Source organism: Papio anubis, chromosome 6, assembly GCF_008728515.1.
Source record: "Papio anubis isolate 15944 chromosome 6, Panubis1.0, whole genome shotgun sequence".
Taxonomy (NCBI): Eukaryota; Metazoa; Chordata; class Mammalia; order Primates; family Cercopithecidae; genus Papio; species Papio anubis.
In genome coordinates this window covers 79,491,158-79,512,067 of record NC_044981.1, presented here as the reverse complement: position 1 = coordinate 79,512,067, position 20,910 = coordinate 79,491,158, and the positions used below count along the sequence as shown (strand labels likewise).

The following is a 20,910-nucleotide window of genomic DNA, read 5'->3' as shown; positions in this document are numbered from 1 at the left end:
GTCTCCAATTCTGTAGGTTGCCTGTTCACTCTGATGGTAGTTTCTTTTTTGCTGTAAGAAGCTCTTTAGTTTAAATTAAATCCCATTTGTCAATTTTGGTTTTGTTGCCGTTGCTTTTTGGTGTTTTAGAGCATGAAGTCCTTGCCCATGCCTATGTCCTGAATGTTGTTTACCTAGGTTTTTTCTTCAGTTTATGGTTTTAGGTCTAACATTTAAGTCTCTAATCCATCTTAGATTGGTGTATAGGAATAAGGAAAGGATCCAGTTTCAGCTTTCTACTTATGGCTAGTCAATTTCCCAGCACCATTTATTAAATAAGAATAACCCCCATTTCTTATTTCTCTCAGGTTTGTTGTCAAAGATCAGATGAAGCTGTAGATGTGTGAGTATTATTTCTGGGGGGCTCTGTTCTGTTCCATTGGTCTATATCTCTGTTTTGGTACCAGTACCATGCTATTTTGGTTCCTGTAGCCTTGTAGTATAGTTTAAAGTCAGGTAGCGTGATGCCTCCAGCTTTGTTCTTTTGGCTTAGGATTGTCTTGGCAATGTGGGCTCTTTTGGTTCCATATGAACTTCAAAGCAGTTTTTCCAATTCTGTGAAGAAAGTCATTGGTAGCTTGATGGGAATGGCATTGAATATATAAGTGCAGCAGGCAGTATGGCCATTTTCCGCGATATTGATTCTTCCTATCCATGAGCATGGAGTGTTCTTCCATTTGTTTGTGTCCTCTTTGATTTCACTGAGCAGTGGTTTGTAGTTCTCCTTGAAGAGGTCCTTTACATTCCTTGTAAAGTTGGATTCCTAAAATTATTTTATTCTCTTTGAAGCTGTGTCTGAATGGGAGTTCATTCATGGTTTGGCTGTCTGTTTGGCTGTTACTGGGGTATAAGAATGTTTGTGATTTTTGCACATTGATTTTCTATCCTGAGACTTTGCTGAAGTTGCTTATCAGCTAAGGAGATTTTGGGCTGAAAATGGGGTTTTCTAAATATACAATCATGTCATCCGCAAACAAGGACAGTTTGACTTCTTTTCTAACTGAATACCGCACATTTCTTCCTCTTGCCTGATTACCCTAGCCAGAACTTCCACCCACTCTGTTGAATAGGGTGGTGAGAACATCCTGTCTTGTGCCAGTTTTCAAAGGGAATGCTTCCAGTTTTGCCCATTCAGTGATATTGGCTGTGGGTTTGTCATAAATGGCTCTTATTATTTTGAATCGTTCCGTAATTCCGAATTCATTGAGAGTTTTTTAGCATGAAGGGCTGTTGAATTTTTATTAAGGGCCTTTTCTGCATCTTTCCAATGGAGATAATCATATGGTTTTGTCTTTGGTTCTGTTTATATATGCTGGATTCGTTTATTGATTTGTGTATGTTGAACCACCCTTGCATCCAGAGTGAAGCCCACTTGATCATGGTGGATAAGCTTTTTGAGTGTGCTGCTGGATTGGTTTTGCCAGTATTATTTTATTGGGATTTTTGCCTCGATGTTCATCAGGGATATTAGTCCTAAAATTCTCTTTTGTTGTGTCTCTGCCAGGCTTTGGTATCCAGGATGATGTTGGCCTCATAAAATGAGTTAGGGAGGATTTCCTATTTTCTATTGTGGAATAGTTTCCGAAGGAATGGTACCAGCTCCTCCTTGTACCTCTGGTAGAATCGGCTGTGAATCCTTCTGGTCCTGCACTGGTTGGTAGGCTACTAATTGTTGCCTCAATTTCAGAGCCTGCTATTGGTCTGTCAGGGGATTCAACTTCTTCCTGGCTTAGTCTTGCTTGGGAAAGTGTAAGTGTTCAGGAAATTATCCATTTCTTCTAGGTTTTCTAGTTATTTGCATAGAGGTGTTTATAGTATTCTCTCATGGTAATTTATATTTCTGTGGGGTCAGTGGTGATATCCCCTTTATCATTTTTTTATTCGTTTATTTGATTCTTCTCTCTTTTCTTCTTTGTTGATGCTTTCTAGCAGTCACAATTTTGTTGATCTTTCAAAAACCAGCTCCTGGATTCATTGATTTTTTGGAGGGTTTTGTGTCTCTATCTCCTTCATTTTCTTCTCTGATCTTAGTTATTTCTTGCCTTCTGCTAGCTTTTTGAATGTGTTTGCTCTTGCTTCTCTAGTTCTTTTAATGTTGATGTTAAGTGTCAATTTTAGATCTTTGCTGCTTTCTCTTGTGGGCATTTAGTGTGCAATTTCCCTCTGTGCAATGCTTTAAATGTGTCCCAGAGATTCTGGTATGTTGTATCTTTGTTGTTCTCATTGGTTTGAAAGAACATCTTTTATTTCTGCCTTCATTTTGTTATGTACCCAGTAGTCATTCAGGGAGCAGATTGTTCATTTCCATGTAGTTGTGGTTTGATTGAGTTCTTAGTCCTGAGTTCTAATTGATTGCACTGTGGTCTGAGAGAGAGTTTGTTATAATTTCTATTCTTTTCATTTGCTGAGGAGTGCTTTACTTCCAACTATGTGGTCAATTTTGGAATAAGTGCTATGTGGTACTGAGAAGAATGTATATTCTGTTGATTTGGGATGGAGAGTTCTGTAGATGTCTATTAGGTCTGCTTGGTGCAGAGTTGAGTTCAATTCTGGATATCCTTGTTAACTTTCTGTCTTGGGCAGTCTGTCTAATGATGACAGTGGGGTGTTGAAGTCTCCCATTATTATTGTGTGGAGTCTAGAATGCCTTTTGTGAAGTCTCTAAGGACTTGCTTTATGAATCTGGGTGCTCCTGTATTGGGTGCATATATATTTAGGATAGTTAATTCTTCCTGATGAATTGATCCCTTTGCCATTATATAATGGCCTTCTTCATCTCTTTTGATCTTTGATGGTTTAAAGTCTGCTTTATCAGAGACTAGAATTGCAACCCCTGCTTTTTTTTGTTTGTTTGTTTTTCCATTTGCTTGGTAGATCTTCCTCCATCCCTTTGTTTGAGCCTATGTGTGTCTCTGCATGTGAGATTGGGAACACTGAATACAGAAAACTGATAGGTCTTGACTCTATCCAATTTGCCAGTCTGTGTCTTTTCATTGGAGCATTTAGTCCATTTACATTTAAGGTTAATATTGTTATGTGTGAACTTGATCCTGTCATTATGATATTAGCTGGTTATTTTGCTCATTAGTTGATGCAGTTTCTTCCTAGCATCAAGCAATACGTAAAAAAAAAGAATCATATGGTTTGTCTTTGGTTCTGTTTATATGCTGGATTACGTTTATTGATTTGTGTATGTTAGACCACCCTTGCATCCCAGGGATGAAGCCCACTTGATCATGGTGGATAAGCTTTTGATGTGCTGCTGGATTGGTTTTGCCAGTATTTTATTGAGTTTTGCCTCGATGTTCATCAGGGATATTGGTCTAAAATTCTCTTTTTTTGTTAATGTCTCTGCCAGGCTTTGGTATCAGGATGATGTTGGCCTCATAGATAGGTTAGGGAGGGATTTCCTATTTTTCTGTGCTTGGAATAGTTTCAGAGGAATGGTACCAGCTCCTCCTTGTACCTCTGGTAGAATCTTGGCTGTGAATCCTTCCTGGTCCTGCACACTTTTTGGTTGTGGGCTACTAATTGTGCCCTCAATTTCAGAGCCTGCTATTGGTCTATTCAGGGATTCAACTTCTTCCTGGCTTAGTCTTGGGAAAGTGTAAGTGTTCAGGAAATTATCCATTTCTTCTAGGTTTTCTAGTTTATTTGCATAGAGGTGTTTATAGTATTCTCTGATGGTAATTTATATTTCTGTGGGGTCAGTGGTGATATCCCCTTTATCATTTTTTATTGCGTTTATTTGATTCTTCTCTCTTTTCTTCTTTATTAGTCTTTCTAGCAGTCTATCAATTTTGTTGATCTTTTCAAAAAACCAGCTCCTGGATTCATTGATTTTTTGGAGGGTTTTTTTGTGTCTCTATCTCCTTCATTTCTTCTCTGATCTTAGTTATTTCTTGCCTTCTGCTAGCTTTTGAATGTGTTTGCTCTTGCTTCTCTAGTTCTTTTAATGGTGATGTTAGGGTGTCAATTTTAGATCTTTCCTGCTTTCTCTTGTGGGCATTTAGTGCTCTAAATTTCCCTCTGTGCAATGCTTTAAATGTGTCCCAGAGATTCTGGTATGTTGTATCTTTGTTCTCATTGGTTTGAAAGAACATCTTTATTTCTGCCTTCATTTTGTTATGTACCCAGTAGTCATTCAGGAGCAGATTGTTCATTTTCCATGTAGTTGAGCGGTTTTGATTGAGTTTCTTAGTCCTGAGTTCTAATTCGATTGCACTGTGGTCTGAGAGAGAGTTTGTTATAATTTCTATTCTTTTTCATTTGCTGAGGAGTGCTTTACTTCCAACTATGTGGTCAATTTTGGAATAAGTGCTATGTGGTACTGAGAAGAATGTATATTCTGTTGATTTGGGATGAGAGTCTGTAGATGTTCACAGGGGTCTGCTTCTGCAGCAGAGCTGAGTTCACCCTGACATCCTATGTTAACTCTGTCTTGGCTGATCTGTCTAATGTTGACAGTGGGAAGAAGTCTCCCACATATTGTATGTAGAGTCTAAGTCTCTTTTGTAAGTCTCTAAGGACTTGTTGCGAAACCGGTGGCTCCCTGGTGCATGGCATATTTAGGATAGTTAATTTTTCCTGATGAATTGATCCCTTTGCCATTATATAAATGGCCTCTTCATATCTCTTTGATCTTTGATGGTTTAAAGCCCAGTTTCTACCAGAGACTGAAATTGCAACCCCGCTTTTTTTGTTTGTTTGTTTTCCATTTGCTTGTAGATCTTCCCTCCATCCCTATTATTTTGCATTTCAGCGTGTCTCTTCTGCATGTGAGATGGGTTTCCCTGGAATACAGAAACTGATAGTCTTGACTCTATCCAATTTGCCAGTCTGTACCTTTTTAATTGGAGCATTTAGTCCATTTACATTTAGTACATTGTTATGTGTGAACTTGATCCCGTCATTATGATATTATTGGTTATTTTGCCCATGAAGCTGATGCAGTTTCTTCCTAGCATCAATGGTCTTACATTTGGGTGCAGCTGTTTTTGCAATGGCTGGTACCGGTTGTTCCTTTTCCATGTTTATGCTTTCCTTCAGATCTCTTAGATATGCCCAGGAAAGACAGAATCTCTAAGCATTTGTTCAGGTGTTGATTTTATTTCTCCTTCACTTATGAAACTTAGTTTGCTAGATATAAAATTCTGGATTGAAAATTCTTTAAGAATGCTGAATATTTGGTCCCCACTCTTCTGGTTTAGAGTTTCTGCCGAGATCTGCTGTTGATGGGCTTCCCTTTGTGGTAGCCTGACCTTTCTCTCTGGCTGCCCTTAACATTTTTTCCTTCATTTCAACTTTGGTGAATCTGACAATTATGTGTCTTGGAGTTGCTCTTCTCGAGGAGTATCTTTGTGGCGTTCTCTGTATTTCCTGAATTTGAATGTTGGCCTGCCTTACTAGGTTGGGGAAGTTCTGGATGATATCCTGCAGTGTATTTTCCAACTTGGTTCCGTTTTCCCTGTCACTTTCAGGCACACCAATCAGACGTAGATTTGGTCTTTTCACATAATCATCCCCTATTTCTTGGAAGCTTTGTTCATTTCTTTTTACTCTTTTTTCTTTATACTTCTCTTCTCACTTCATTTCATTCATTTGATCTTCAATCACTGATACTCTTTCTTCCAGTTGATCGAGTAGGTTACTATAGCTTGTGCATTTGTCACATAGTTCTCGTGTCATGGTTTTCAACTCTGTGAGTTCTTTTATGGTCCTCTCTGCATTGATTATTCTGGTTATCCATTCATCCATTCTTTTTTTAGGGTTTTAGGTTCTTTGTGCTGGGTACATAGTTCCTCCTTTAGCTCTTAGAATTTTGATCGACTAAAGCCTTCTTCTCTCAACTCGTCAAAGTCATTCTCCATCCAGCTTTGTTCCATTGCTGGCGATGAGCTGCGTTCCTTTGGAGAGGGAGATGTGCTCTGATTTTTTGAATTTCCAGCTTTTCTGCACTGCTTTTTCCCCATCTTTGTGGTTTTATCTGTTGTCTTTGATGATGGTGACGTACTGATGGGGTTTTGGTGTGAGTGTCCTTTCTGTTTGTTGGTTTTCCTTCTAACAGTCAGGACCCTCAACTGCAGGTCTTTTGGAGTTTGCTTGAGGTCCACTCCGGACCCTGTTTACCTGGGTATCAGCAGTGGAGGCTGCAGAAGATAGAATATTGCTGAACAGCGAGTGTTGCTGTCTGTTTCTTGCTCTGGAAGCTTTGTCTCAGAGGTATACCCAGCCGTGTGATGTGTGGTGTTGGTCTCCACCTACTGGGGTATGTCTCCCAGTTAGGCTACTTGGGTCAGGGACCCACTGACTGTGCGTTCTCAGATCTCAACCTCCATGCTGGGAGAACCACTGCTCTCTTCCCAGCTGTCAGACAGGGACATTTACATCTGCAGAGGTTTCTGCTGCTTTTTGTTTAGCTATGTCCTGTCCCCAGAGGTGGAGTCAACAGAGGCAGGCAGGCCTCCTTGAGCTGTGGTGGGCTCCACCCAATTCGAGCTTCCCTACGGCTTTGTTTACCTACTTAAGCCTCAGCAATGGTGGGCGCCCCTCCCCCAGCCTCTCTGCCGCCTTGCAGTTCGATCTCAGACTGCTGTGCTAGCATTGAGGGAGTCTTCGTGGGCGTGGGATCCTCTGGGCCAGGTATAGGATATAATCTCCTGGTGTGCCATTTGCTAAGACCCTGGTAAAGTGCAGTATTAGGGTGGGAGTTACCCGATTTTCCAGGTGTTGTGTGTCTCAGTTTCCCTTGGCTAGGAAAAGGAATTCCCTTACCCCTTGCACTTCCCAGGTGAGGCAATGCCTAGCCCTGCTTCACCTCTCGCTGGTCGGGCTGCACCCTCTGACCAGCACTGACTGTCCGACATGCCCCAGTGAGATGAACCCAGTGCCTCAGTTGAAAATGCAGAAATCACCCATCTTCTGTGTCGCTCACGGTGAGAGCTGCAGGCTGGAGCTGTTCCTATTCGGCCATCTTCGGTGCCCCTCACAATATTCTTAAATAGACTAATTATAAATTATCTATTTTTAAATAGAATATAAGTAAAAATGGGGCTAATTAGATGTATATTGTAATGAAAATTTTAGATTGTGTTTGTACTTTTTTTTATTTAATGGAATATTTCATGGTTTAACTTGCAATGAGAGTTAAAAAAAAGTTTACTTTGTATACCAATCAAACTGATATTTTTGACCAAAGAATAACATTAAAAAGCAAAATTAAAGAAAATACAAATAAAATCTCATTTTTCCCAAAAAATAGTATATATTTCAAGATATCAAAATCAGATTGAAAATATTTTTAAGTTTTTAAATAAATACATTAATTTAAAATGTTAAATTTATAAAATCTAGTTCTCCTTTTAAGATATGTAGTGTTGGTATGTATACATGTATTTTCGTATACCTACAACTAACTCAATTAACTGATATCAGAGGAAACAAAGCTTTGAATTTTTCAGGTGAAAGGAATTACTAATATTTGTAGATGGATATATCCCAATTCATGATATATCAATAAATGTGTAAGCATTTTCACAAATGGAAATATTTATATTAACTTTGCAAATCATATGCCACTTAGATACCTAATATGAACAGGATTTTGAACACCAGCAAACCATCTTACCTTAGGAGATGAAATCATCATAAAAGCCAACACTTACCAAGCCCTCACTATTATATGCTGGACACTCTCAGTGCTTACCAAGATGAAAGTCATTTGATCCTCAATTATATCAACCCTTTGAAATTGCTAGTGTTACCATCCCCATCTTACCCACGAGGCAAGAGAAATTTAAATTGAGGGATTAGTTGACACAGGGTCCTAAAGCTGGTGGCACAGTCTAACCCAAATATGCTCTTAACTGACACTAGACTGCCTCTCAGGTGCTATTTTGTTGCATGCTCATAGGCTGGAAAACAGTTCAACAAAGAATTCAGTGTTTGTGTGTTTTGCAACGATGTCTTCACCATAATAGTTTTTAAAAGCATGTATATAGACAGGCACATATAATAAGCTGTCATTTCTGTGGACCCTAATGTGTTTCTTTCATTATATAATATGCCATTGTTTTTTAGATTAAATGAAAAGTATCCAGTCCTTTATGAAGACTTCATTAAATGTTATCTAGTCCTCCTTGCTTTCCAATTAAAAGAAATTATTTTAAAGTAGATTAAACTTTATTTGGACCAGGAGATTGGGGTGGAGTAGAGCTTTAGGCAGAGTCAGGGGCTTAGGAAGCTGAATGTTTATTGCAAAATGTTTACACACTCATGTGCATATAAGTAATTTTTCAATCAGTACAGTGTAGAAGCACTATCATATGAAGGAGTCTGGAGAAAAGAACAGGAGAGCTTTGTGCTCAAGAGGACTGGTTATTACTAATTGAAAGTCTGAAGACATATATATGTGTGTGTGTGTGTGTGTATATATATATATATATATTTTTTTTTTTTTTTGAGGTAGTGTCTCACTCTTCACTCAGGCTGGAGTGCAGTGGCACGATCCTGGCTCACTGCAACCATCTGCCTCCTGGGTTCAAGCAGTTCTCCCACTTCAGCCTCCTGAGTAGCTGGGACCACAGGTGTGTACCACCATGCCCGGCTAATTTTTATATTTTTTAGTAGAGACAGGGTGTCACCCTGTTGGCCATGGCTGGTCTGGAACTCCTGACCTCGAGTGATCCACCTGCCTTGGCCTCTCAAAGTGCTGGGATTACAGGCATGAGCCATCATACCCAGCCCTGAAGATATATTTCTAATGAATGTAAGAGGATTTCTGTAAATAAACCAATAGGTAATTAGACAATATACTTTAAGGTTTTTTTATCAGATAATCTAGAGATGTAAAATTTGAAATTAATTTGTGCTTCTGTGCATTTGATTCAATCTGGAGACATGCTATAAATATCTCTGAAATTTTGACAAGTGTAGCATAATCTAAGTTTATGCATTAAATTGCTTTATTTTACATGTATTTGTGACCTTATATATGTTTCAAAATTTTTACTGTTTTATTTTTATAGATTTAGGGGGTAGAAGTGCAGATTTCTTACAGGCATATATTGCATAGTGGTGAAGTCTGGCCTTTTAGGGTAGCCACTACCCAAATAATGAACGCTGTACCTGGTAGGTAATTTTTTAGCCCTCACTGCCTCCCACCCTGCCACCTTTTATAGTCTCCAGTGTCTGTTATTCCAGTCTGTATATACATACGTACTCATTGTTTAGCTCCCACTTATAGGTGAGAACATGTGGAGTTTTACTTTCTGTTTCTGAGTTATTTCACTTGGGATAATGGCCTCCAGTTCCGTCCACATTGCTTGAAAACATGCTTTTATTCTCTTTTATGGATGAATAGTGTGTGTTTGTTTGTGTGTGTGTGTGTGTGTCTTTTTGATACGATTTATTTTCCTTTCAATCCTAGTAGTGGAATTGCTGGATGAAATGGTTCTCTTTTTAGGTCTTGAGAAATGTCCATACTGTTTTCCATAATGATTTTACTAATTTATACTCCCACCGACAGTATACAAGTGTTCCCTTTTCTCCACATCCTCACTAACATCTGCTGTTTATTAACTTTCTAATAACCCTTATGACTGGTGTAAGATGGTACCTCATTGTGGTTTTAATTTGCATTTATTTGGTGATTAGTGATGTTGAACATTTTTTCATATTTTTTGGCCACTTGTATGTCTTTTGAAAAATGTGTGTTCATGTCCTTTGCCCACTTTTTAATGGGATTATTTAAGTCCCATTTGTTTATTTTTGGTTTTGTTGCATTTGCTTTTGGGGACTTGGTCATAAATTCTTTCCTGGGCCAGTGTTCAGAAGAGTTTTTCTTAGAAATTTTTCTAGGATTTTTATAGTTTCAGGTCTTAGATCTTTAATGCATCTTGAGTTTATTTTTGTATAAGGTGAGAGATATGAGTTCAGTTTCATTCTTTTGCACATGACAGTCCATTTTTCCCAGCACCGTTTATTGAATAGGGTGTCCTTTCCCTAGTGTATATTTTTGTTGACTTTGTCCAAGATCAGTTGATTGTAGGCATGTGGCTTAATTTCTGGGTTCTGTATTCTGTTACATTGATCTATGTGTCTATTTTTATCAGTACCATGCTGTTTTGGCTGCTATAGCCTTGTAGTACAATTTGAAGTCGGGTAATGTGATACCTCCAGCTTTGTTCTTTTTGCTTAGGACTGCTTTGGCTGTTCGGCGTCTTTTTTGGTTCCATATGAATTATAGGGTTGGTTTTTCTAATTCTGTAAAAAATGACTTTGGTAATTTGATAGGAATTGAATTGAATTTGTAGATAGCTTTAGGCAGTATGGTCTTTTTAACTATACTGATCCTTCCAGTCTATGCACGTGGGATGTTTTTCCATTTGTTTGTGTCACAGTTTTCTTTATCAGTGTTTTGTAGTTCTCCTGGTACACATCCTTCACCTTCTTGGTTAAATGTATTCCTAGGTAGTTCTTGACTTGGTCCTCAGCGAGGTTGTTTTTGGTATATAGAAATGCTACTGATTTCTGTAGATTGTGTCCTGAAACTTTACTGAATTCATTTATTAAATCTAAGAGTTTTTTGGTGGAAAATATGTCTTAATAGGTTAAGGAAATGGAAGGGATTCTGAAGAGAAGATATCCCAATTCTTTACCTGCTTTAATATTGGCTGCATCAGCAGCTGGTGATACAGTGGATAAAAATACAGTAGAATTTATGGAGAAAAGGATAAAAAAGCTAGAAGCTGATCTGGAGGGCAAAGATGAAGAAGCAAAGAAAAGCCTTCGTACCATGGAACAGCAGTTTCAGAAAATGAAGGTAAGTGCTAAGTAGCCTCAGAGATAAATTAAGGTCAGAGATGGACAGTGGGGGCTGGCATTTCTTAGGATCTCACTTTAACAAATAGCTATAAACATTCTTTCCCATGAAACCTTTACCACTGGTATCAATAGGTGCAAAAGAAACCAAGTCCATCCTATTTTGGTGTCCTCTTTCAGCAACTTTTCTTTTTATTTCTGACAGAATAATCAAGCACAAGATAATCTTTACATCACCTCTCTCAATATGAGAATTAGTGGAAATTAAGTCATGAAAAAGCAGAATAAAACACACCTGATATGTATTCAGTACAAAAGGAAAAAAGAAATTACCATGTTTGAAAATATTTTCACTGAAATTTATCTAGAGAAGGGTAAGGGAATAAGACAGAAGTATGCACTTTAGGAACAGCGGGTAGGGAGCATCTTCCAGAAATGTCTTACTTTCTGAGTTTTCCATTATTTTGTGAAACAGGAATGAATCAGAAAATACAAATGCTAGAACAGACCAAGTATGAAAGAGGACATATTTAATTTATTTTAAAAAAACATTTTGTAGACCAATAACAGTTATAGATTATTTTTAAAAATTTGTTGAGCACATGGTTTCTGTCAGGAATTCATGCTAGATACTTTCATAAATATCTCTGTTCATCTCGCATAATCCTTCCAAACACCTGTGAGGAGTAGATATTGTTAACACTATATTGCAGATGAGGGAGCTGAGATGTTCTAGGAAGTTCATCTCAATTCTCCACAGATTTATATCCTGAGAAAAGTGACAAATGAAAGAACATTAGATTCCGGAAACAGTAGAAGGTTGATAACCGGGAAATAATACAGTGGCCTGGTAATTAAGGTGACATCAAGGAGGTTGGGTTTCTTCCATTCCACCCTCTTTTACACATAGATGGATAGACAGATAGATGGATAGGTAGGTAGGTAGGTAGATAGGTAGGTAGGTAGATAGATAGATAGATAGATAGATAGATAGATAGATAGATAGATATAGCTATAGAGATATAGAGATACAGATCCCTGATAACATGCTGGTATCAATTACCAGCATGGAGTCTAGCAAACAATTAATGATTGTAATTATTATTAGTGTTCCACCAACCAAATAAGACTCTCAGGTATAAACTCCAACCCCCTGCTCCACTTTTATATATCCAAATCTAAACACTCTTTCTTTTTGCAGCCGCCTGCCCCATCCCACTCCTGCCTTTGCTCACTACTTGCCTCTTCCCCCTTTCGTTTCTGATTCCCTGTATATACCAAGCATTCGACCAGCTTTGCATATGCTCTTCCTACTTCCAAAACATCCCTGACTCCACCTAACCCCAAATTAACACTCATCTCTCAAGACCGAACATAAATGTGCTGTCTCTGTGTAGTCTTCCCACCTTCTGTCAAGCCTCCAGACACTTGGGCAGCCTCGCCTCCTCTACACTCACTGCACTATGTTCACAGGCCCATTATTGCACTTATGGGACATTGTAGCTGCTGCCATGTTGCTCTCCTCACCAAGCTGTGAGCTATTTGAAAATAAGAACTGAGTCTTTTTGTTGCTAGAACCTGCATATTGCCTGGCATAAGGTCATCGCTCGGTAAATATCCGTTGAATGAATGAGCAAACACTGCTGGTGCCTCCCTCTGTAGGAGAAATTATTTATTTCATTTGCTGAACACTAAACAAAATATTAAAGCTCCAGTATACAAATTCCAGGCCATTTTACTCTCTATGAAATTAATAAATTGATGTTAGAAAGTTGAAAATGTGCTGCTTCCCAAAGACTTCAGTGTCCCCAGTTGTTTTATTGTTTATCCTCAAAGAGTGTGCTGACAGTTTGCATGGAAAAGGCTGCATAATAATAGGTTTTGTTGTGAGGTTTAAAATAAATTTTGCAGTGTGTAAGAACATAGGTAAGTTAATGTTTATGAAGCAACATATCAATTATTAAATTACATAACATATGTCAAGAATACATAATGTTATGCCCTGAAAGAATAGGACTTCTATACATTTGACTCACTCAAGAAACAGAATTGTAGACATCAGAATGTATAATGAGTACCTGAATAAAGGATTAGGTAGAACCCAGTAGTGTGCAGGGCTTCAGCAACTAATGAAACGTTTAACAGGTGTTTGGCGTTACATGGATTCTTTCCTTCAGATTCAGTATGAACAAAGACTAGAGCAGCAGGACCAGCTACTTGCCTGCAAATTGAATCAACATGACTCTCCCAGAATTAAAGCACTAGAGAAGGAACTTGATGACATTAAGGAAGCCCATCAGATCACTGTAAGAAACCTTGAAGCCGAAATAGACATTCTTAAACATCAGAATGCTGAATTAGACGTCAAGAAAAATGATAAAGATGATAAAGATTTTCAGTCTATAGAATTCCAGGTGGAACAGGCTCATGCTAAAGCTAAATTAGTAAGACTCAATGAAGAACTGGCTGCAAAAAAGAGAGAAATACAAGACCTTTCAAAAACTGTGGAAAGGCTTCAGAAAGAAAGAAGAATGATGCTATCAAATCAGAACTCTAAAGGCAGAGAGGAAATGTCTGCCAAAAGGGCAAAGAAAGATGTTTTGCACTCAAGTAAAGGGAATGCTAACTCCTTCTCTGGAACCCTGGACAGCAAGCTTTACCAACCACATACTTTCACTGATTCCCATGTTTCAGAAGTTTTACAAGAAAACTACAGATTAAAAAATGAGCTAGAGGGATTAATTTCAGAGAAGAATGAGCTGAAGGTGAAATCTGAAGCAGCAATCAATCAATTTGAAAACTCCATGAGAAGGTAAAATGTTAAATTATAAATATTTGTAAAAATAAAAAGATAAAAATTGAAAAATTATAAGATATATTTCCTCCAGATAATTAGTTTGACCCAGAACTGAATTCATAAGTGAATATTAATAAATTATATTACATTGCTGAGCATATATCTGTTTCAGGATAGGGTCTTCTACCTGCTGGTGGCCCAAATTCTGATGTACCTGAACCTCTGTGTCAACCCAAATTGTGTTCTTGGGCTCGCCAGTCTTGCCTTTTGGCGTGTACCCATATGATATTAATAAGCTGACTCACTGGGCTCTTCTAGCAAAGGAATGTCATAGTTCATTATTGCTATAGGCAGATTGCTTTCAGAAAACAGTTATTGTTAAAGCTAGTTGGCAGTCTAAAAGGAAAAGGTCCTCTTTTCAAAAATCACTTTTCAAATTGACCTTGTGATCACATCCATTCATGCCTTAAGGAACTTTATACTCATCCATTTCCTTCTCACAATCTCCATTTGCTATCCACTGTCTCTTTCCTCTGAGTCTTTTGACATCCTCAGATCTTTTTTTCACCTGATCAAATTCCAATCCCGTCTTTCAGTACCCGTTTTTCACAAGTAGTCTTTTATTTCTATCTCACTTCCTCTTAAATATGGCTTTCATCATCACCCCTTTTAAACCTGGTCTCAATAATGACCTTTCCCAGGCCAGTGGCATTTTCTCCATCCTCATTTTCTTCAACAGTGTTGACCACACTACTTCTCCTGAAATGCCTTCCTCCCTTAACCTCCGTGACTTGGCAGTTCTGACCAAAACTCCTTTTCTGTTTCTTTTTCTGAATTCTGACCCTTCTTCCTTCTCCAGCCCCAAAAATCTGGCTTTCTACCAGCATTGAGCTCTTGGTGTTCTGTTCATTCTCTGTTCTTTCTCCATTGCTAAACTTACCCATTCTTATGGTTTCTATGAACCATGACTTCTAGATTTACTTTTAAAGTTTGTTCTCTTTGCTGAGTTCAGATGTGAAACCTGGAACTATTTATTGGATTGCTTCTCTTGGAATCACCAATACCTCAGGTTTTCTTTTTTTTAGCTGTAAATTAGTTCCTCTTCCCAAGCTCCCCTTCCCTGTCTATATTTATTTTAATTACCAGGCCACCTTTATCTCTGTTATTCCTTGGGTATAAATGTTTCCCATTTTCCATTCTTCCTTACTTTAATAAACCAGTGCTGCCATTATACAATTTTCCCACTCCAATCTTCCTTCTTTTTTTAACCTTCCCCAGTCATCTTGCTTAAAAATCATTAATATTCTTTAAATACTCATACACCTGGGTCATTCTGCTCTCCAGTGACTCCCAACTTCCTTAAATATCAAGACTAAATTTCTCTGCCTGGTATCTCAAGTCTCATCACTATTCTAATACTACTGTACTTACCTAATCTGTCACATTTCCTCATGCCTTTTGCTCATTCTTGTTATAAGTACTACCTTCACATATCATTTCATGGAACTTCCCAGGAAATTGCCTTCTCCTACCCCTAACTCCTACAAAACTTACTAATATGTACCAAGAAAGGATTAATCATACCCAGCCTTGTAGTTCCTTGAGAACTGCTGTAAGATTATGCTGCTTTGCATCCCCACAGCAGTGTGCTGTAGGAGCAGAAGGAGCATGGGAAACACCCAACAAATGCTTATTGACTGCAGCCATGGCAGTGAGTGAGTCATGTTCTTACCATATGGCAGTCATATTGCTACCAAATGGAAACCTTGTTTCTTAAGTCCTGAATATTATGATAGTAGCATGAAACTGTTTAATAAGAACCACATTCTTTCCAGGAAAGAATTTAAAATTCAGGTTTTCCTATGAATTTTCCTGTACATCATATAAAATTTGTTAATATTGTCAATCTGTTTCTTAGATAAGTCTGGACCTGAGAAGTGAAGAATAAACTTTTCTAGCCCCATATTTCGACTTTTTACTATCATTCAGTTATATGTGCTTTAATTTAGGTTTTTATTCTTTTCCTAGGACCCTAATCACACTGTTTCCATGGAGAAATATTCATATGGTAAAATAAGCAATGGTTAAATTTCTCTGTAGTTGGGAAGCACCATATTAATATAGCAGTTTACTAAAATACATGCTTTAAGTTAAATCCTGTTATTTTCAAAGTCTTTCCAGTAAGAGAGAAAATGTTTATCTGTAGAAAGTGTATCAAATCTTTATTTATAATTTTAACCATTTACTGAACTGCCTCTGAATAAATTTTATCACAGAGACAAATGAATAGTCTCTCACACTTACAGTCCAAATTACTTAATTGCATATTTCAAGCATAATATGTCCTGAGAATTACCATAAAGATTGTCTCATTCTCACAACATGCAACTAGCCCTGGAGTCTCATGCATGGATTGAAAATTGGTTAATGCTGCCTACAAGGCATTGAAGATTCTAAAGGGAACAGCTGTGATTTTCCAGTGAAGCATCTGGGCAAGAAATCTGAGTTTATCTTAAAAGATCAAATGTCAAGTGCTTTACTTTAAATTCAGACAGTTATTTTGGAACCCCAGATTCCCTCAGAAGGTATAGCCTCAGGTTGGGGATAAAGTGGAGATATATCACTATTTCCTCAAGTTTGCCCTTATAAAATTCAGTTAATAATAGCTCATGGATTGGTCCTAAGAACTCATAGGCAGTAATGTATAAAGCACCTAACACAATACAGTTAATATTGGTGCCCATTTTCCCTTTTCTTAATTTCCAGGTTTCTTACACTGTTTTTGTGCTAAGTCTGAATTAGAGGTTGAAGAGCCGCTTTTATGTGTGGTTTTCTTTCATTTGCTCTGTAGGGTCAAGGAAGATACTGCAGCATACATTGCATCCCTCAAAGCATCTCATCAGAGAGAAATAGAGAAACTCCTTTGCCAAAATGCAGTAGAAAATTCTTCTTCCAAAGTAACTGAACTAAATCGTAAAATAGCAACTCAAGAGGTAGATGACAAATCTGTTTTATCTTTTGACTTGAATAAATTTGTTTTGACTTTAATGAGATTAAAGTTAACATTGTTTTATTTGGAAATGTTTTAACTTTTTCATCTTGGTGATAGAAATGGGAAACTATTATTGGCCTGATTTCTTTTTTAAAGAAGAAAATATTATATATTTAATTTTTTTAAAGAAGATAATACTATGTATTTAATTTTTCTACTTTAAAACTATACCATATAAATGTTTTTTACAGTTTTGTCCCTATACTTCTCAAATAAGTCTTTCTCTAAATTTGTTGTCACAGGTGGTGAGGTATATGTCTAACATGATTAGGACCGTAGTACTTGAACTTGGATGTTGAACTGAGTCTCTAAGTCCCAGCTGACAGTTATCCTTAGACATTCTTCCTGCCCCATGATCTTTTATTTATTGAACAAATGATTCAGATCAATAGACAATGAGGCACTGGAATAAAATAATGAACAGAGAGATACACAGCTCTTGCTCTGATGGAGCATAATCTTCTAAGAATTATTAAAGGGAATGCTGCCAACTCATCAGCATTTCCTCAAATAAGTGTGTGTTTCTTTTTGAATAATAGGTATATCTACTTAGAATATCTATGAGCGTTACCCTGTGGCCTGTCTTCTGTACTGTTTGTCTCTTATAAAAATAGCGTTAAAAGAGGACTTTTATCTACAATCTACTTTCAAATGGTATATCCAAGAAAATGAAAAGGTGGCAAATCGGCCACCTTTTGGGTTATCAAGTTGAAAAATATATGAATGTTTATTGTGTTCATCTTGTCTGTAGGCTTCAATTTTAAGAAGGAAGCTCAGGGAGAAAAACATCAAGAAAGAATTATCTCACCAAGTAATTATTTAATACCATCTTAATTAAAAATAAATTCCTCAATTGGGGAAGTTTGAATATGGACTGGCTATTGATACTAAGAAATTACTATAAATTTTCATAGGTATAAAATGTTACGGTTTTGTGAGAAATGCCCTTATTCTAAAGAGATGTATGTTGAAGCATTTGAAGGTTTTGTTTGAGACAGTCTCTTTGTGTCACCCAGGCTGTCTTAGCTCACTGCAACCTCTGCCTCCCAGGTTCAAGCGATTCTCCTGCCTCAGCCTTCCAAGTAGCTGGGATTACAGGTGTGCACCACCATGCCTGGCTAATTTTTATATTTTTGGTAGAGATGGGGTTTCACCATGTTGGCCAGGGTGGTCTCAAACTTCTGACCTCAAGTGATCTGCCCACTTTGGCCTCCCAAAGTGACATTTGAAGTATTTAGGGGCAAAATGTAATGAAGTCTGTAACTGAACTTCAGATCCCTGAGAAAAAAAAGGACTGTTTGACTACATTAATGAAAAATACTTAAAGTGCCTTTCGAAAGTAACAATCCATACAGCCTTACAGAGAACCTCTCTGGCCTTATCCTCCATAGGAATAGGGTGTCAGAAGGCAACTGTAAGCATTCTATCAAGTGATTTTGTAGTAAGGAATAGTCTGGGAGAGGTAGGAAAGGTAGTATTATGATGCCGTAGTGCCATAAATGTTATTTTCCCAGAGTTATAAAGGTAATATTGTAAAATTGAGTTAAAGAGAAGTCAGCATAGTCTGATCATTAAAAGTATAGCATTAGAGATAAGATAAATTTTTCACAATTTCTCTTAGTTTCTTAATGAAAGTATCTGTACATGTATTTCAGTTTACCTAAAAATATGAGACTGACATTATTTCACAGGTATTATGAGGCTTGTGTTATATTTAATCAATAGTTCTTAAATAAAAACTATCACACTTAACTACAGAGTATAAAGATAGTGTTGTCTACCTTTTTCCAAATGTGTAGACTTTCTAGAGCTTTATTTTAAAAGGACTTTTTCTAGTCATGAAAAATGTTCATGTTTATTTTCCCCCTTTATTGATATATAATGATTTAGATATTTATGGGATACATGTGAATGTTTGCTACATGCAAAGAATGTGTAATAATCAACTCAGGGTAACTGGGATTTCTGTCACCTTGAGCATTCATTTTTATGTCTTGGTATCACTTCAAACCTTCTCTTCTAGTTACCTTGAAGTACACATAATATTGTTGCTAAGTATAGCCACTCTGGTCTGCTATTAAACATTAGAACTTATTTCATCTATCTAACTGTATGTTTGTACCCATAACCAACCTCTCTTCATCCTTCCCAACCCCCCACTCCCATCTCTGGTATCTATTGTTCTATTCTCTGTGTTCATGAGATCAAGTTTTTTAGCTCTTATATATGAGTGAGAACATGCAGTATTTTTCTGTGCCTAGTCTACTTAACATAATGACCTTCAGTTCCGTCCATTTTGCTACATATGATATTATTTCCTTCTTATTTAAGGCTGAATTGTATTCCATTGGGTATATATGCCACATTTCTTTTCGTCTGTTGATGGGAACTTAGGTTGATTCCATATCTTTACTATTGTGAATAGTGCTGCAATAAACATGCAAGTGCCAGGTGTCCCTTTGATATACAAATTTCTTTTCCTTTGGATAGATACCCAGTAGTGGGATTGCTGGATAATACAATAATTTTGGTTTTAGTTTTTTGAGAACTCTCTATAATTTTTTTCCATAGTAGTTGTACTAACGTACATTCCCACCAACAGTATATAAGTTTCCTTTTGTGAGTTGGCTTTCTTATATTTTTCAGATAGTGTTCAAGGAGGAGCTTTATTAACTCAGCACTTCTAACAATTTCCTAGGTACTTATAAGACATTTCCAAAGTCAAGTTAATGAGCTGCAGAGTAAACAAGAGTCTCTTGTAGTTTCTCAAGTTCGAGAAGAAATTCTACAGAAAGAGGTAAGAAATAGCAAAAATATTGGGCTAAAATAAGTTTCAAGTTCGCGAAGAAATTCTACAAAAAGAGGTAAGAAATAGCAAAAATATTGGGCTAAAATAAGTTTCTTAGGCATTTCAATCATACTCATATTTATAAATTTTTTACCTAAACGTACAAATAGACATAACCTGAAAGTATCACGTGTCAAGAAAATATTAGTAGCATGCTTATGTAAAATCTGCTTTCCCCAGATGAAGTTCAGATATTAAGTCATTAAGTTGTCTACGTTTTATTTGCTGTTGAGATTTTGTGGATAGTGGGGAAAATGGGATGGGAGATGTTTGGGTGTTCTGTTTGTTTTCTTCAGGAGACAATTGAATAGTGAAGGCTGTTTCTGTGTTAAGTACTGTCAAGGAGGAAAAATAATTTTTTCCTCAACCCTCATGAGTTTTTAGTTGAGACAGACCCCATAAAAAAAGACAGATTAATAAGAGAAAAACAAGTTTATTAACACGTGCAGCACACGATGCGGGAGAAACTGCAACACAAAGTAATTCAAAATGGTGGCTTAGGACTCTCCGAGTTGGTAGCTTTGAAGAGATTTGGATTAGAGATTGTGAGATCAGAGATTGGCAAAGGAAGAGAAAAACATCGATTGGAACAAGTGCAACTGAACAAATTTAAGTACATCGTCCCATATCAAATAATTGTCTTAGTGCTGAGAACAGGTCAGTTCAATTAAGCAATTGTGTCTCATTTCAGGAGATATTGCAGGTGTGCTGTCATCAAAGTTAGGCCTCTATATGGTGATTTAATAAGAGGCATTTCTGTGGAAACAAAAGAAAAACAAAAGTTAATAGTAGGAGTAGTCTATATACTAATTTCTGAATCCTAAGAGCAGCTAATCAAGAGTTCTAGATGTTGATCTCAAAGCATTTTTTACAGTTTGAGTATCTAGTTATAAAGTGTGTGGCCCATGCAGCAATTGGCATGAAAATTGTCCATATATGAGCTGTTGTGGTGATTCTCTGCAGTTTATATCAAGTTATTCAGCTTCAGCTTATTAGGATTTTAGGAAAAGGGCAGTTAAATATTTTAGTGATTCCAAGCCAGGAGGGTAGGAGAAAAATTCGAAATACTAGTTTGGAGAATTATTGACAGAAATCTAGACTAGATTACATGTAAATAATAAAACCCCAGAGATAAAGAACAAGGCTAGAATCTGATATCTACAAGGGTGTGTTACAGTTTTCTAATGAAGCACAATATTTTTCTCTCTGCAGTCACCCTGATTTCTATCAGAGATAATCACAATAAGACCAATTTGTTGGCAAAAATAAGTCTAGTCTCATTAAACTTGGCTTGGTTATTTGCATAAAAAGTGCAGCAAGAATAGTGATTAATCATATAGGCTCTTTTATAAG

General features: G+C 37.1%; 1 protein-coding gene across 1 annotated transcript in view; it reads left to right on the top strand.

Annotated features, from left to right (window-relative positions):
- The window catches only part of CEP162 (centrosomal protein 162), a 116,335-nt gene that overhangs the window by 68,280 nt on the left and 27,145 nt on the right, over positions 1 to 20,910 (top strand). Inside the window, 4 exon segments of the mRNA XM_031667292.1 lie at positions 10,619 to 10,861; positions 13,038 to 13,672; positions 16,509 to 16,650; positions 19,408 to 19,506. Coding sequence (XP_031523152.1) covers positions 10,619 to 10,861; positions 13,038 to 13,672; positions 16,509 to 16,650; positions 19,408 to 19,506 — 1,119 coding nt within the window.